This window comes from Pseudophryne corroboree, chromosome 7 (genome assembly GCF_028390025.1).
Source record: "Pseudophryne corroboree isolate aPseCor3 chromosome 7, aPseCor3.hap2, whole genome shotgun sequence".
Taxonomy (NCBI): Eukaryota; Metazoa; Chordata; class Amphibia; order Anura; family Myobatrachidae; genus Pseudophryne; species Pseudophryne corroboree.
In genome coordinates, this window is record NC_086450.1 from 99,017,843 (window position 1) to 99,036,034 (window position 18,192).

At 48.1% G+C, this 18,192-nt stretch overlaps 1 protein-coding gene across 1 annotated transcript in view; it reads right to left on the minus strand.

Moving 5' to 3' along the window:
• The window catches only part of HAT1 (histone acetyltransferase 1), a 207,914-nt gene extending 205,815 nt beyond the window's left edge, over positions 1-2,099 (minus strand). Inside the window, exon 1 of the mRNA XM_063933462.1 lies at positions 1,965-2,099. Within this exon, the coding sequence (XP_063789532.1) occupies positions 1,965-1,971 (7 nt within the window). The 5' untranslated portion in view covers positions 1,972-2,099. The remainder of the gene's footprint in view (positions 1-1,964) is intronic.
• Positions 2,100-18,192: the final 16,093 nt, after the last annotated feature.

The following is an 18,192-nucleotide window of genomic DNA, read 5'->3' on the forward strand; positions in this document are numbered from 1 at the left end:
TGCATGGGCAGTACATGTGTGTGTGCGAGTACATAGCTGCAGCATGGGCAGTACATGTGTGTGTGCGAGTACAAAGCTGCAGCATGGGCAGTACATGTGTGTGTGCGAGTACATAGCTGCAGCATGGGCAGTACATGTGTGTGTGCGAGTACATAGCTGCAGCATGGGCAGTACATGTGTGTGTGCGAGTACATAGCTGCAGCATGGGCAGTACATGTGTGTGTGCGAGTACATAGCTGCAGCATGGGCAGTACATGTGTGTGTGCGAGTACATAGCTGCAGCATGGGCAGTACATGGGTGTGTGCGAGTACATAGCTGCAGCATGGGTAGTACATGGGTGTGTGCGAGTACATAGCTGCAGCATGGGCAGTACATGGGTGTGTGCGAGTACATAGCTGCAGCATGGGCAGTACATGGGTGTGCGAGTACATAGTGGCATACATGGGCAGTACATGGGTGTGCTGAGTACATAATGGCATACATGGGCAGTACATGGGTGTGCTGAGTACATAGTGGCATACATGGGTGTGCTGAGTACATAATGGCATACATGGGCTGTACATGGGTGTGCTGAGTACATAATGGCATACATGGGCAGTACATGGGTGTGCTGAGTACATAGTGGCATACATGGGTGTGCTGAGTACATAATGGCATACATGGGCTGTACATGGGTGTGCTGAGTACAAAATGGCATACATGGGCTGTACATGGGTGTGCTGAGTACAAAATGGCATACATGGGCTGTACATGGGTGTGCTGTGTAAATAGTGGCATACATGGGTGTGCGAGTACATAATGGCATACATGGGTGTGCGAGTACATAATGGCATACATGGGTGTGCGAGTACATAATGGCATACATGGGTGTGCGAGTACATAATGGCATACATGAGTGTGCCAGTACATAATGGCATACATGGGCAGTACATGGGTGTGCGAGTACATAGTGGCATACATGGGTGTGCGAGTACATAGTGGCATACATGGGTGTGCGAGTACATAATGGCATACATGGGTGTGCGAGTACATAGTGGCATACATGGGTGTGCGAGTACATAGTGGCATACATGGGTGTGCGAGTACATAGTGGCATACATGGGTGTGCGAGTACATAGGGGCATACATGGGTGTGCGAGTACATAGTGGCATACATGGGTGTGCGAGTACATAGGGGCATACATGGGTGTGCGAGTACATAGTGGCATACATGGGTGTGCGAGTACATAGTGGCATACATGGGTGTGCGAGTACATAGTGGCATACATGGGCTGTACATGGGTGTGTTGAGTACATAGTACCATACATGGGCAGTACATGGGTGTGCCAGTACATAATGGCATACATGGGCAGTACATGGGTGTGCGAGTACATAATGGCATACATGGGCAGTATATCGGTGTGCGAGTACATAGTGGCATACATGGGTGTGCGAGTACATAGTGGCATACATGGGTGTGCGAGTACATAGTGGCATACATGGGTGAGCGAGTACATAGTGGCATACATGGGTGAGCGAGTACATAGTGGCATACATGGGTGAGCGAGTACATAGTGGCATACATGGGTGAGCGAGTACATAGTGGCACACATGGGCAGTACATGTGTGTGTGTGTGAGTACATAGTGGCATACATGGGCAGTATATGGGTGTGCGAGTACATAGTGGCATACATGGGCAGTACATGGGTGTGTGTGGGTACATAGTGGCATACATGGGCTGTACATGTGTGTGGGAGTACATAGCAGCACGCATGGGCAGTATGGGCGGCTGCCCAGCGTGGATTTGGCGGGAGAGGCTGCGGGGAGATGCTACCCGTGCTGTCAGACACAGAACACCTCCACGGCCTAATCCCCGGCACGGCAGCGCTCTCTTTCCGTCCGCCATGCCCCTGACAACCAGTGGCCTCTCACGCCAAGCACCAGGTCCCCTCACCTCCAGCACATCCTCCCCTGCAACTTACCCGCCATGTCCGCTCATCTGCTGGAGCGTCAGCCAGGCCCAGCCAATCACCCGCCGCATCCCAGACTGACGTGTATCCGCTTCCCACGGCGCCGAGCCGCTGCGTGTTTACATTCCACACACAGCTGTCATCTACAGGCGTGCAGGGCATACTGGGATATGTAGTCCGTCAGGCTGCCTTAGCCTGCTAGTTACCTGTACTGCAGAGTCACATGAGGAACACACACTAGTACAGGCGGCTGCCAAACGTTACTGTGTATTTTGTGTAGAATTATTATTATTATTATTATCACCATCATATATCACAGTCATATTGCGTCTGTCCTACAGCACATACAATAACCGATATAGCTACAAATATACTGGTGCATCGTTGTGCTTGTACAGGCGGTCAGACGACCTCGTACACATGCTGCTGCAGCCAGCGGTGATTGATGGCTGAACTGAGTGGGCATATGTAAATACCTGCTCAGTTCGTGATGTTAGTCACGACGGACTGCGCGATCCGGCTATGGATATATCTACAGATAAATTTATCTGCAGATATATCTATCAGTGTGTATCCAGCATAATGCAGGAAATTTCACAGAGGGCGTGCGATGGTGAAGGAGGCACAGCCCCTTGCGACAGCGTGAACAGCACCTGCAGGGCAAGATGTACAGAATGTAGTGGGTGCGGGGGGGACTGTGGATGGGGGGAGGGTGTCTATAGATGCTGCGGGTGGAGCGGGGGCGGTTGCGGGGGGGCCCGGATGAGGAAGGGTCGGGAGGTGCTGCGGGTGGGTGAGGGGCAGAGGAGTGGGGGCTGCAGATGGGGGAGGGGTCCAGAGGCAGTGCAGGTGGGGGAGGGGCAGGAGTGCCACTGGTGGGGGAGGGGGCAGGTGCGGGGATGTTGCGGATGGGTGAAGGGTTCCGGAGGTGTTGTGGGATGGGAAGGGGCGGGGGTGAGGTAGGGGGTCCGGAGGCGCCGCGGGTGGGGGAGGGGCAGGTGCTGCGGATGGGGAAGGGGGTCCGGAGGTGCTGCAGGTGGAGGAGGGGCGGGTGCAGGGGTGCCATGGGTGGGGGGGACCGCGGATGGAGGAGGGTGTCTGCAGATGCTGCGGGTGGAGGGGGGCAGGTGTGGGGGGAGACATATATGGATGGTGGAGGGGGTCTGGAGGTGCTGTGGGTGGTGGAGGGGTGGGGGAATGGGAGCCACGGGTGGTGTAGGGGGTCTGGAGGCACAGTGTGTGGGGTGCCGCATGTGGTGGAGGGGAAGGTGCATAGGTGTGGTGCATTGGGGAGGGGTCTGGAGGCGATGCGGGTACTGTACCTGCCAAAAAGGTAGTTGGAGGGTATGCGGGGCCAGGACAGGGGTGACAGGATCAGAACAAGGGTGACTGGGCCAGGACAGGGGTGACGATGCCAGGACAGGGGCGACGGGGCCAGGACAGGGGCGATGGGGCCAGGACAGGGGCGATGGGGCCAGGACAGAAATGACAGGGACAGGATAGGTGTGACAGGGCAAGGGTAGGGGCGGCAGGACCAGGACAGGGGTGACAGGGCCAGGATAGGGTTGACAGGGCAAGCACAGGGTTGACAGGGCCAGGATAAGGGCGACAGGGCAAGGCCAGGGGTGACAGGGACACAGGGCATGGGAGAGATTGGTATATGGGACAAAACAGTGGTGACAGACAGATGTGTCTTACCGGAGTCACTGCTGCTGACTGCTGCTGTTCCACTCCAACTTGTTGGGATCTGCTGCTGGTGGAGACTTGGCATGACTGACTCTCTCAGGCTGGAGTCCTGCTTCCTCTGCCCGTCCACATCCCTCCCCCCACTCCTCAGTCACACAGCGCAGACCTTGCGTGGCTGCCAGGCACAGTGGTAAGGGGAGACTGGGAGTGACTGGTTAGCCCCCAGGAGACGCTGCGGCTGGAGGTAGGAGATGGTCATAGCATGCACGCGGCGTGGACCTCGTGGCTGCTGGGCACTGTGGTAAGGGGAAACTGGGAGTGACTGGTTAGCCCCCAGGAGACGCTGCGGCTGGAGGGAGGAGGGGTTCGGAGCCTGCAAGCAGCACGGACTTCTGCAGCGCTGCCCGCCGGCTAAAGTGTGAGAAGGAGCTGGGTGCACCTCACTACGGGCGGCAGCGCTGCAGCTAGCGGTGAGGTTGCCGGGCTGGAGATAACAGAGGCAGTACGGAACCTGCACAGCGGCAGGTGTCCCACAAAACTGCAGCTAAGAAGCGTGGAGTGTGCCAGAAAGTGACACTCCTCCACGCCAGAGAGCCCCTGCTGAGTATGCTCATGTGGGGGTCAAGCACACAGTGAGCCAGTGCCCGTCTGTACGGCATACCCCCTCACACACCCCCATACCTCCCAACTGTCCCGATTTTCGCGGGACAGTCCCATTTTTTTTGGTCTGTCCCGCTGTCCCAACCACGGGCCGCAGTGTCCTGCAGTGGGGGGGGGGGGGCAGTTGGGAAGCTCCTGTACTCTCTGTTCTGTTTAGTGGAGACAGGAGGAGAGGGGGGCATCAGGGGGTACAGATTAAGGGGGGGCCCGGCAGCAGAGTCAGATTAAGGGGGGGGGGGCAGGGGGTACGTACCCCCGGCCCCCCGGCAGGAGTAGCTCTGTCCCAGCTCTGAGGCTCCCCCATCCTACCAGCAACAGCAGCAGCATTGTGCTATAATCAACACACGCTGCTGCGTGTTGGCAGGTCTGTGGTGTTGCAGGGAGGCAGCAGCCTCCCTGCTTTCTTCTGCCTGTGCGGGTGTGTAGGGGGGAGCGACCACCCCCTCTGGATTTACCCCTAGCTTTGGGACCAAAATCCCATTAAAAAAAAATCACGGAATTTGCATAAGGGGGCGTGGCCTTACATCCCGCGATTAGGCCACGCCCCTGAACCGACAGCAGGCACAGCAATGAGATAGGGCCCCCTTGTCTCAAGTGCCCTGGCCCTCCGGACTCATAATCCGACCCTGGGGGCATGCCAGCAGCTCCCAGAGTGCTGGGCATGCCCCCTCACTGACGAAAATGGGGGTATGGCTCGCGATCGTGGGTCCTCCCGTAAAGCCACGCCCCTTTTCATTGGTCATGCCCCCTTTTCGCCATGCGCATGTCCCTCCTTCTGCCTGAAGAAAGTTGGGCAGTATGCACCCCTGCCTGTGCCATACCCATACCATCTGCTTCTGCTCCTAGTCTTCTATAGATTTGCCCAGATCTGTGACTCATTTGACTAACTCCGCCCAGTGTTGTGATTCCGCCCAGCGTTAGCAAATGAGGCACAAAGTCACAGATCTGGGCTAATATATAGGAGATATTTGAAATAGTGTGTTAAGGTAGTAATTGTAAAACACGAACAATTGTGTGTTGTGTTAGTGAGCGATAGTAGTTTTATTGCTCACATTTATCGAGATAGTCTGGTTTATTGAATTGCGAACGCACGTTTGTACACGTGGTACGGTACGCGAGGACAGCGTACAGAAGCGCGCACGTGGCGTAGAGACACGCACGTCACATGTTTACGCAAGGTTGCGTAGAGTTGGGAGCGCAAGGTATAACCACACGATAGCAGTTCAATTTAAGGCGGGATAGTATACATTTAATACAATAGCACATAACTATCCGATTTCAAAAGCAGATTATTGTAACACTTTATTTAAACTGTACTACCTCTTGGATAAGACTACTAGTCAAAGGGAGTGATATTTTTCTGTACAGAAAAACACTGTGTATTTGTGTGTGCTGAAAGTAAGAATGAGTGGAGTTGAACCCCGGAAATTCGGGTTCCATGGAAACACTGAGTAGACGCTCTGTGGCGTGAGGTCCGCAACCTTACATGAATATATAGAGAAGTACGCAAGTCGTGAGGAGACTTGCACAGGAGCGTGATAGAGTATAGATTTTGAATTGAAGTTTAAGGTTTTTGTGTTACGCTCCGGCTGAGGAGCGCAGCTTGTGCATTTGACTCTTGCGATCGTAGGGCATATAGATAACTAGTATCTATAAGCCGTGCGATTGAACCGCAAGTCCGTGGGTTCTACACAGCACAACGTGATATTATTGTGTCATATGCGCTGTGGGAAGCATACGCAAACGTGATTGTGTAAACAAGGGGTTATTCGCTTTATAGGAAATCTCCCTGGTGGGCTTCCACTGGAAAGGGGGATCGATAAGTTGTTTCTCTCCCTATAAAAAATTCCAGTGGAAAGATACAGAAAAGGAATTTTTTGCTGTTTCTCTCTCAGGAAAATATTCCAACAGAACCTCCACCGAAAGAAATTTCGGTGCTGAAGGGTCTGATAGCAGTCCGAAGGTTTGGTACCGCATCCCACTACTGACAGTGGTTCGTAGTATAGGTCAGCAGGGACTGGAGTGAGTGAAAGTACTCGGTAAGGACTTTCACCATCTTTTTCGTTGTGCATTTGAGTATTGTGTTTAAAAAGTCCGCAATGGGATCCAATTGCACAAGCGGAAGGCGTTCAGAAGCCAGGATTCAGGCTGGAGATCTGCGGCCCAGGGGGTCAGCAAGGTTGATAATGTGTGGGAAATGGGTACGTATGACTGCTGATGATAGGGCATCATTCCCTAGGATGGGTAGTTTTGAACCAGAGGTACTGCAGAGCATAAGGATTAGAATATGTCTGGTCAAATCTAGGAAACAGATGATCAGACATACTGACTGTTTAAATCTGTGGCAGCAAGAGGGAGATGTGCAAAGGGAACTGGCTCGCACAGCAGGTTCCAAACCTGACAGGGAAGTGATTGTGAGCGCACCACCACCGCCATTTGTCGATGTGGGGAAATTGGCTACAACCAATGGTACATTGGTAAAAGATAGCAGTATGCATAATCAATGTGTTAACCCTAACCCTTGCCAGTTGTATCTCATTTTGAATTTCCCCCAAGGTTGTGAGAAAGATGACGAGCCTAGCACAATATCGGCACTCTCTTTAGCAGCTACCATACAGGATACTCAGGTGGGCACGGCCCAACCAGTGAGAGCAGTGGCAATGCCCCCCAGCACAGGGGCGAGTGAGGTTGTGTCCACCGGTAAGTACGGCACCATACATTATGCAGAGACAATAGCTCCCTGTATTATAGAAACAAACAAAAATGATGTGGTTAACTTTAATCCAGTCAGGGTGAATGCAGTCCCCAATGGGAAGACTGACAATCAGGGAGTAACCCCCATAAGCTGATGATGGCAAGTATACAGGCTCTTACAGGGAAGTCCTATCATGGTAAGTCACGGTCAATAACATGTTATTTTTGCAAGAGAGAAAGGCATTTTGCAAGGGAAGTAACGGAACACATAACGTATATAGACCCCCAAGTCATGAATACGAACCACGTTACCAGACACATAGTTGGGAACAGGGAACACACTGAAGGGATTATGAGCCGCATAGACGGGAAACAAGGAGGTACCTACTGAGGAGGGACTGGCAGACCCCCGAAAACCCAGTTATCCCCCGCACATATAGTAGCTGCCAATGCCCGGCGGGAGGATCTCACTGCACAATAGAGGTTAGGTCATACCTGTAGTCTGCAGCCGGTGAAATTGATTGCTGGCCTTGGTAGTGAACCTGAGGTCATGGTTGATGTAGCTAGTGTACAACTACCTTTTCTTGTAGATACAGGGGCGGCCAGATCAGTGTTAAACTCCACCACAGGTGTAACAACCACGGGTAAAACGATTTCAGCAATGGGAGTAACGGGAAAGGTGCAGCAGTACCCTTTCAGTAGACCTGCAGAGATTACGATAGGGCCCTTGCAAACCAAACATTCTTTCCTGTTGGCTGCATCAGCTCCGACTAATCTACTTGGCAGAGATTTGTTGCGTAAAATGCGGTGTGTCATATACTGTACCCCTGTGGGTGTGTTCTTAGATATACCTGAGAACCATGCACAGGAAGTACAAGATATATTAGACACCCCTCAAAGGCTAATGTTACACTCTACCGATATAGACACGTGTCCATCGCAGGGAGAGGAAATTATCTCGCAAATACCGGGTTCCCTTTGGACCAAAGATGGATAGAACACTGGATTGATGGCGAATGTAGCCCTAGTAGTAGTACAAATAAAAGGTGGCAGGATAGCTCCAAAAATCCCCCAGTACCCTCTGAAACCAGAGGTGGAATTAGGAGTATACCCCGTCATAGAACGGCTGCTACAGCAGGGCATCCTAGTCAGGACGTCCAGCACAGCCAACAGTCCCATCTTCCCTGTGAAAAAGAGTGGGGGGAGGGGTTACAGGCTAGTGCAGGATCTAAGGCGGATAAACAAGATAGTTGAGAGTCAATTCCCCGTAGTGCCCAATCCAGCTGTCATCCTCATGCAGATTCCCTCCACCTCTAAGTTCTTTACTGTCATTGATATCTGTTCTGCTTTCTTTTCTGTCCCTCTCCACCCTGACAGCCAATACCTCTTTGCCTTCACCTACAGGGGAGTACAGTACACCTGGACTCGTCTCCCCCAAGGTTTCATTGACAGTCCAAGTATTTTCTCCCAGGCCTTACATGACTGTTTGCAATCTTTTCAACCTGAGAGTTGGTCGGTGCTAATACAGTATGTTGATGACTTGTTGTTGTGCTCTGACTCATTCGAGTCATCCTTGGCAGACACTAAACAGCTTCTGTTTCATCTTTTCCAGACAGGACACAAGGTTTCAAAGGATAAGTTGCAGTTGTGCCAGACTAGGGTTAAATACTTGGGACACTGTTTGAGGCAAGGATTTAGGCACCTGACTACTGATAGAATACAGGCCATCCGCGACATGACTCTGCCGCAAACTCAGTAACAGATCTGCACTTTCCTCGGAATGTGTGGGTACTGTCGGAACTGGATTCCAGGGTTCTCTATACTGGCACTACCTCTGCAAGAAATGGTCTCCTCGAATAAACCAGAACATTTCTCTCACACAGATGACTCTGAACTGGCGTTTGAGAGACTAAAACAGTGCTTGTCACAAGCACCAGCATTGGGGATGCGAGATTACGAGAAGCCCTTTGAATTTTATGGTACTGAAAGCGCTGGGTGCGTGGCAGGAGTCTTAACACAGAAACATGGTGATGCCAGCAGACTGGTAGACTACTACAGTGCACAGTTGGACACTGTAGCACGGTCTCTCCCCACTTGCTTGCAAAGTGTTACAGCGATAGCTTTGCTGGTAAGTAAAAGCGAGGACGTAGTGTTAGGACATGACTTGACCATCCATACACCACATGCAGTATCAGCCTTGCTAAACTCCGCCCAAACCAGACATGTCTCAACTGCTCGGTTTACAAAGTGGGAACTATCACTGATGGCCCCTGTACACATCACCATAAAGAGGTGCAGCTCACTAAATCCTGCAACTTACTTGCCAAGTGTGCCTTGTCATGCACAATAGGTGGAGGATGAGAACGATGGTGGAGGATTTAGTGCAGACATTGATATGCATGATTGTATGGAATACCTGAACCAGACATTCACTGCGAGACCTGACATCAGTGACAACCCACTGGAAGGCATAGACTTTACCTTCTACACTGACGGTAGTTGCCACAGACAGACGGAATCTGGAGACCTGTGCACCGGAGACGCAGTTGTAGATGACGAAGGTATCATAGAACCTTGGCCCACCTCACTCAGCACAAGTCGCTGAGCTGGTAGCACTGACCAGAGCATGTGAGTTGGCAAAGGGTAAGTCAGCTAATATATACACGGACTCTAGGTACGCCTTTGGAGTGGTGCATGATTTTGGGGCCCTGTGGCGCCTCAGAAATTTCATGACGGCAGCTGGCACACCTGTAGCGCATGCGTCATACATCAAGAGGCTTCTGACAGCAGTACAGGAACCGGACAGAGTAGCTGTTATCAAGTGTAAAACACACACTTACAACCAAGACCCAATTTCACTTGGTGACAGCCGGGCAGACGAAGCTGCAAAATCAGCAGCAGGCACCACCATACAAACTAACATCACACCACGAGACAGCAACTGAGAAACCAGCAAAGGAATCTAAAACTGGCGATTCCTGACTTACCAAACAGTAATTGTCATGACATTGAGCCTGGGGATTATGTGATGATTTGAATTTTTTTATGCTCAGGTTGCCTCATAGACAGGTGGGAAGGACCGTATCAAGTTTTGTTGACCAGCACGACAGCACTAAAGGTCGCCGAAAGAGAGACTTGGGTCCACTTGTCCCACTGCAAGAAGGTTGCTGACCCAGAGAAAAGTCGTGATAAAGAGAAAGGTGAAGAGAACCTCGTATCACTAGAGAATTTGTTCCGGGAAAGCTGAGAGGCAGGACTGTTGAACGGCACCTGAGCAAGGAGAACAACAAAGTCAAGGAAAGTTGTTCTTGCCATTTTTCTTTCCCCCCCCCCCACTGCATTTTTCTTTTCTCTCTTCCTATTTTTGCTCCTTAACGAAATGGACCCACACCAAGAGACTGTGTTTCGGCTTTTTCTTGTGACTCTGTTTTTGATCAGGACAATCTGTTTTTGTGAGGGCCCTCGAGACGTCGAGCAAGGATCTGGAATGGGTTCTGATGGAGAGTATGGTTTTGTCGGACCTCAGGAGCAGCATATCACTCTAGTAAAGGCTGGAATCAGTAAGAGATCTGGTAGTCACAGAGCTCGGAGGCAATGTAAAGGGTTATTGTCTGATGAATATTGTATTTATAAGCATTGCGAAAACATAGTCAAAGATGGGTGCATCCAGAGATGTCAGTCAAACAGTAATATCGACAATGGCCGACATCCTTTGAGTGATTACCACTCATTAGTGGGTATGATCTTAAACCAAACAGAATGCTGGGTGTGCTCACAGGTACCTCAAGGACAGAGTAAGTCGGGATTAGTGCCATACCCTTTAACGATAGATGAGGTACTCGAATTATAGGGTGGGAGACCAGTGGACAAGAAATTCAATATATCTAGGCCCCCTAGCTTGAAGCTCCACCAGTACCACGCAGATAGGTCACTGTTGTGCTTTAATGTGTCCAATTTCCGGAAACCAGGAAATTGGGAAGTGACATGGAATAACCAGACAATGACCTTTTCACACAGAGCTGATAGAATACCTATCGACTCCGAACTTGTATGCAAGATACACACCAGTGGGAAGTACTTTTGGTATAGGTATTGAGAATGTCGATTTGATTACCTTATTAAACACTCTAAGAGGTTAAGAGACTTTGTACGCTATTGGAGTATGTAGTACCGTAAGGGTACGCTCTTAGCGTAGCGGACGCTGTATCGGGAGCGAGCCGCTCGAGCGACACAAACGCTCGCGAGAATACGCTGTTGGTAACGGGCACACAATAGTTGAGCGAATACCGTAATGCTACGCTATCAGCGTAGCGGACGCTCGAGACCACGAGGAGATCACGAGCGGCGCAGACGCTAACTGGATAACAATCAGTAAAACTTGTATGTAACACGCTGGAAAGATATTCTTATGCTGTATACCTTGTACTAGAACCACTGTAGTGATGCAACGCTGTTTAACCTTATAGATACTAAAGCTGTTTGAGCGATCGAGACGCTCCTATTACCCCTTGCAATATAACGAATACACACTACCGTTTTAAGGGTCCAAAACCTTTTACTAACAAGAGTCTTAAGTTATTTCAAAAAGGGGAAACAATTCACAAGTCATACGCTACAAACTAACATATAAATCTAACAGAATATCTAGACAGAAATATACAATAACGTTACAATCTTACACTAAACCGAAAGAGAGAGAGAATGTGGCCAATACAAAGAAAGAGCAATGATTACAGAGAATTACTTACATACACACACTGGGAACGATCGCAGCGCAGCCTGGTACCAGACCCCAAGTTTGTCAATATGATAACCCTTTGTGGAGAGAGTCTGATCCCTGTTCAGGCTGGCTGACCTTATATACACTACACACAATACAGTACAATGGTCCCTACATTCTTATTGTTCATTGGACACAGGAATTCGTCTTCTCATTATAACAAAAGGTCATAGGTTGATTCATACAGGTGGGCTGTGGCTATTTCCAACTGCTCAGGTGGGTGGGATACTAGGTTTCCCGCCGCATGGCTAAGTAAGTGCAAATAATAGTAAATGGACATAAACTTCTTATGTCCATAACTATTCGCACGAGCGATTAATCCGCTTCAAACCAACACCGGAATATTGCTTATTAAATACTCTTCCGATGGATACTAAACACCACTGTATTACTCCTGTCTGACCCTTCGTATCAAACAAAGAGGGATTTCTCTGTACATGAACATTCTACATTAACCATACTTTCAGATTCTATCAAAGGGACCATAATCTACAAAATACATTATAGAGTGAAAATATGTAACGAAAGAGTCGCCGGCTAGACGCATACAATCTCTACCGTAAATGCGCATACCGTGCGCCTGCGGGTGCCCGCAACAGCGAGTATGCGCACGCACGGGAGAGCGCACGCATGCGCAGCACGGACCTGTATGAGGTGCAAATATGGTAGTGTGCATAGAGATATTTTTCTGACTTTGACAGTCCACCCTTTGGCAGTCAACAATAACTGCCACTTTCTAAAACATTTCAAAAAGAGAAAAATATATGTCAGGGCTTAATACATTTCCATGGTTGGGTAAGGGAAGAGAGAGGAGAAGGTGTGAAGAGGGTATGACCTAGTGAGATAGCAGAAGCATGTGTGTATGAATCCGTGTTTGGGGGTCATGTATCATCGTGCCGTACGTGTTTTAAATCAAGCTTCGAGGTACTGCGAAGTATACATTTGAATTCCTTCTTATCCCGTGGTCCGGGTCTGTGGATGGGCTGTCAAACTTTACCGAGCTCTTTTCGGATTTTGAGCAAAATGGAGCACATTTTAGTTGATGATACATGAATGGGGGAATATGTGATTGCTGATATCTGTGCCTGTATTCCCTATACTATGTGTGTAATTACCTGAAGGTTGTAGAGATGAAGATAAGACATAATTACGGTAAATGCAGTGGTATTCTATGTCAGGTAAATGAACATTTGTCGGTTGAAGTCTTGTTCGGTGTCTGTTGAATGCAGTCTTCTTTGTGCTTTTGCCCATAAGGTGCGAGCAAAAGCTTTGTCAATGTCCATAGATTTACAAAAGTGTTGGGCTAGCGTAATTTTAAAATTTCTAGGGAAACTGGGGATCTATGGCAAAGTTCATCAAAAATCTGTGTATCAGGTTGTCAAAACTTCTTCTTTAATCCATCTGTTGTCTGTATATCGGCTCATCAAATTCCTCGTCCAAGTGGGTCTTTTTACCTTGGAGAAAACGGAAAAACAGGTGAAAGAAACGGACCGTAGAAATCGCATTTTCATCACATCATTGGCCCTCATTCCGAGTTGATCGGTCGCAAGGCGAATTTAGCAGAGTTACACACGCTAAGCCTACGCCTACTGGGAGTGTATCTTAGCTTCTTAAAATTGCGACCGATGTAATCGCAATATTGCGATTACAAACTACTTTGCAGTTTCTGAGTAACTTCAACCTTACTCTGCCTGTGCGATCAGTTCAGTGCTTGTCGTTCCTGGTTTGACGTCACAAACACACCCAGCGTTCGCTCAGACACTCCCCCGTTTCTCCAGCCACTCCTGCGTTTTTTCCGGAAACGGTAGCGTTTTCATCCACACGCCCATAAAACGCTGTGTTTCCGCCCAGTAACACCCATTTCCTGTCAATCACATTACGATCGCCGGAGCGATGAAAAAGCCGTGAGTAAAAATACTATCTTCATTGTTAAATTACTTGGCGCAGTCGCAGTGCGAATATTGCGCATGCGTACTAAGCGGATTTTCATTGCGATGCGATGAAAAATACCGAGCGAACGACTCGGAATGAGGGCCATTGTTTCTACATTTGGGTCATAAATCAAATCCATTGGAATTACAATTTCCTCACTCCTTAAACTCATCACCCTGGTACTTCGTTTGCACTTCATTAAAGCCTGACCGCATCTAAATATCAAGCCAATGGCTATGACAACACATAAGATACATAGAAGAAACTTCCCAACATCCGTTATGACTCCTTGAGCCCATTCTCCTAAACCAGAGAACCAATTTCGCGGGTTCAACCATGACACCCAACCAGTCAGCTTATTACTCACAGCAGCAAGGGTGAGATTGTGTCTCCTGCGAAATTCCCACTTCAATTGGAGAATATCGTCCATCTTTTGGTCTATGACCTCGACCGGGTCCTCGGTACTATTTGTAATATATGTGCAACATTTCACGCCGTACTGCGTTGCCAGTGTGACACAATATCCACCTGTTACTGCTGTGAGATAATTGAGAATCGTTCTATGCTGAACTAGTTCTGTTTTATAAGCTTGAAGTTCTCTTCCAGTATACCTAAACGTGTCATCATACATTTCTGTGATATTATCTAACAAATTTGCAAGCGCAGATATGTATTTATAATTCAACACTCCTCTGGCGGTGCGAGTGATGTCTAACGCGATTAGAAACTGAATCCCGGTGGATTCATGGATCATGTCAGAGGCCGGATGCTCTGTTCTTTCTATCAGGTGCCGTTTAACTACGTGCTCGTAATGGGTGTGAGTATAAGGAGCTTGGGCAACACGGTGTATAGCTTTCATTTTGGCATGTGATACAGTCATTACTTCTGGCAGTACTTTTCCAATATAACACAATCCTTCAGAGTTTGGGGCAAGCCACTTGTACGCCTTCCTCCCGCATATGAAATATGCATCATCGGGGAGAACATATGGGACGGAGTAGGACATAACCATATTACACATCTTCCATGTGAAATCTCCTAACCCTAATTCTCCCATCTGTCTAGTACACGTATCAGCTTGTACGATATGTGCACAGTATCCTGGTGATACCTCTCCAACTCTCGTAATCCTATTTCCTAGGGTATACCTATATCGGAAAGATTTTCCTCTACTGGCTATGTGGCGTACAAGCTCTGTATCTGTCGGCATTCTATCTGCTCTATATGAAAAGGTCATGGTTTGGTTACTCCGTGACACTTCCCAATTTCCCGGCTTTCGGGGATTGGAAATGTTAAAACATATGAGGGATCTATCCACATGATATTGGTGGAGCTTCAAACTAGGAGGACTGGAGATATTAAACCTCCTGTCCACCGGCCTCCCACCACTTAGCTCAAGTACCTCCCCTATCGTTAAAGGAAATGGTACTAGTCCTGATTTGCTATGACCTTGAGGTACTTGAGAGCATACCCAACAATCACACTACGATTTAACACACTACCCACTAAGGAGTGATAGTCACTGAATGGATGCCGGTCCATGTGGATATTAAAACTGGATTGGCATTTCTTAATGCACCCATCCTCAACTACGTTGTCACAAAGCCTACAGATACAGTTCTCTTTTCAGCTAACAATGTTTACAAATAACATGGCTGCTAGATCGTTTCCGGTACTTGCCTTTTGCTTGGTGGTTGTGTTGTTATTGGAAATTTACACCTCTGTCTCAGTCATCGGGATCTTTCTGGATCCTTTCTCGACCTCACTGGTACTCTCGCCGGAACAGACTGCTCTGGTCAACATCATGGTCAACAGGAAAATCCATATCACAGTCTCTTTGGGCAAGTCCATCTTACAGGAGGAGAAAAGAAGAAATTTGTAATAGGGGTACAGAAAATCAGTTTGAGGGGGAGAGAAACTTGTTACGATAATTAAGTTCTCTAGTCTTTGTTGTTCTTCCTGTTCTGTCGTCATCTCAAAGGTGCTGTTTCTCAGTCTTCCAAACGAACATTCCGGTGATGCAATATTTCTTCCAAACCAGCGATCTTTCTGTAAGGAGCAAAAATCTTGCATTACCATTTGTCTAACTGATGGGTGACATACCATCTTTAAATCATGAAAACATGAGAAAGAAGAGAGGAAACAAAAAAAACAAAAGAGTGAGAGAACAATTCATATATGTATATATCACATAAATCAACAGTGAACAACAACAGGGGAAAAAAACATTTTTCAAACATTTTAAAACATTGTCAGATCATCAGGCTGTCATATCTACATGTCCAATGGTTTCCTTGCGCAGTCCCTCCCACCAGCACCTCCATACCCTCTGTATCTGGCCAGGATACATTGATGTGGGTAGGTCATGCTGGGGTTTGGTAGACTTCTGCAAAGACCAAGTGGATATGCAATGTTTGAGTCCTATCAATGATCGTCAGAGATGGGGAGAGAGAAAAAAACATTTCACAGATACATTTACAACGTTTCACCCGGTCATTCCTGTGTCTTCAGGGAATGACCTCCCAATTTATTAACTGTTACCTCAGGCTTACCATCAGTCCTAATGATCACCTTTCCTGACTACATGTTACAGGTGCGGCCTATGTGATCCCTGATTATAATTTGGGGTGTTATAACTTTGCTCGTATTCATGTCTAGGGGGTCTGACTTTATGTGGGCTGTTGCAGTTGCTGGCATAATGCCCTTCTCTTTTACAACGATAACAAACCCTGGGCTTCCTCCAAGTGTCAGTGAAATGGGGTCTTGGTTGATTTGATGCCTCCTCAAACGCTTGGATGCTCATCACCATCAACCGCTTTCCCTGTACCTCCCTGATTCCTTGGATATCATGATTATGTCGTTGTCTAGGGAGTTGATATACCTTCTGTGAATTTCTTAATCTACAATCTCTTGCATAATGGCCTTCCTTCTGGCAATTATAACACCTTATCACCTTGGACTTACCCACAGGGATCTGAGGCTCCTTACGTCTCTGCGTTTCCCTGTGCTTGCTGATGTTTTGCTCATGCCCAACAGCAGAGTCCCTTAATGCAGTTACTGATTTATCTCTCCAGTATGGATTGGTGATCTGTATCCTTGCTCTCAACACTTCCTTTAAACCATCCATTAGCACAGATACTGCTACTTCTCTGTGCGGTGCACTTGTTTCGATGTTTTCTATACCCGTATACCTAGTCATGTCCTGTAATGCCCGGTTGAAATAATTAGAAGTACTTTCCCCTTGGTTTTGTCTTATGGAGAAAATCTCATTCCACTTGACAACGGCAGGGAAATATACTCCTAACTGTCGGTTGATCTGCTTAATACATTCCTGATTGTTTTCCTCCGTACGAGGTACCTCTGTGTTTAATTTACAATCAGCAATAAATTTCGCAGGGTCAACACTGGAGGGCAAACATGCCCTCAGCACTGTCCGCCAATCTTTGTTGGTGGGTTCTGTGGAGTTTCCTAGTTCTTTAATAAACCTTTGACATGTTACCAGATTTTTCCTAGGATCAGGAAATTCAGACATAATTGATCTCAATTCCATCCGGGACCAGGGACGGCGCAGTGCACTGTCCTTGACGGGAATGATTCCCTGATCGTCAGTCTTCCCATTGGGGACTGTGATCACCCTGACAGGACTAAATTCAATTATATCATCTTGTGTTGGTTCTTCAATATGAGGTACATTTGTTTGTGCATGATATATAACATTGTACGTACCTGTGGACACGACCTCACCTGACCCTCCGTTAGGGGGTTTGATTATTGCCTTTACCGATTTGGTCGCGTCCACCTGGATGTCTTATGTGATGGGTGCTGGAAGAGGTGCCGACATCGTTCTGGGCTCACTTTCTTGCTGATAATCCTGAGGGAAGTTTAACATGGGGTGCGACTTGCACAGGTTAACATTTGTACATTTAACACTTTCATTTTCATAAACATTATTACATTTTACACTTTCATTCTTAACACAGTTACTAAGTGCATTTTTATCATTCACCAGTGTGTCATTCTCTGTAACCACCTTCTCTTTCACTGCCACACTTCTCTCACCAAGGTGAGAGTCAGCTGTATGAGCTAGCTCTCCTTGTATTTCACTTTCCCGTTGCCATAACTGTAAACAATCATTTTGTCTAATCCTCTGCTTAGCAGATTTTATTAGACCTATCCTTTTTCGTGGGTTCTGCAATACCTCAGGGTTCAGACTGCCTACCCGGGGAGACTGTTCCCCATCATCCTCTGTCATACGTTCCCATTCGTTGCATAATAATACCTGGCGGACCCTTTGGGCCAGCAACTACCAACGTGAACCCTTGTTGGACGTCCCTTCTTTGAGCAACTGGCCCCCATCGTTTGTAGATATTGCTGTCTTAGCTAATTCTGACAAACAGACCAAATTGCCCGCGGTAAGGCGACGGTGAAAGTTCAACTAGTGCTTTCACTCATTCTGCGCCCCAATTGACCTATCCAATCCGTGGGATC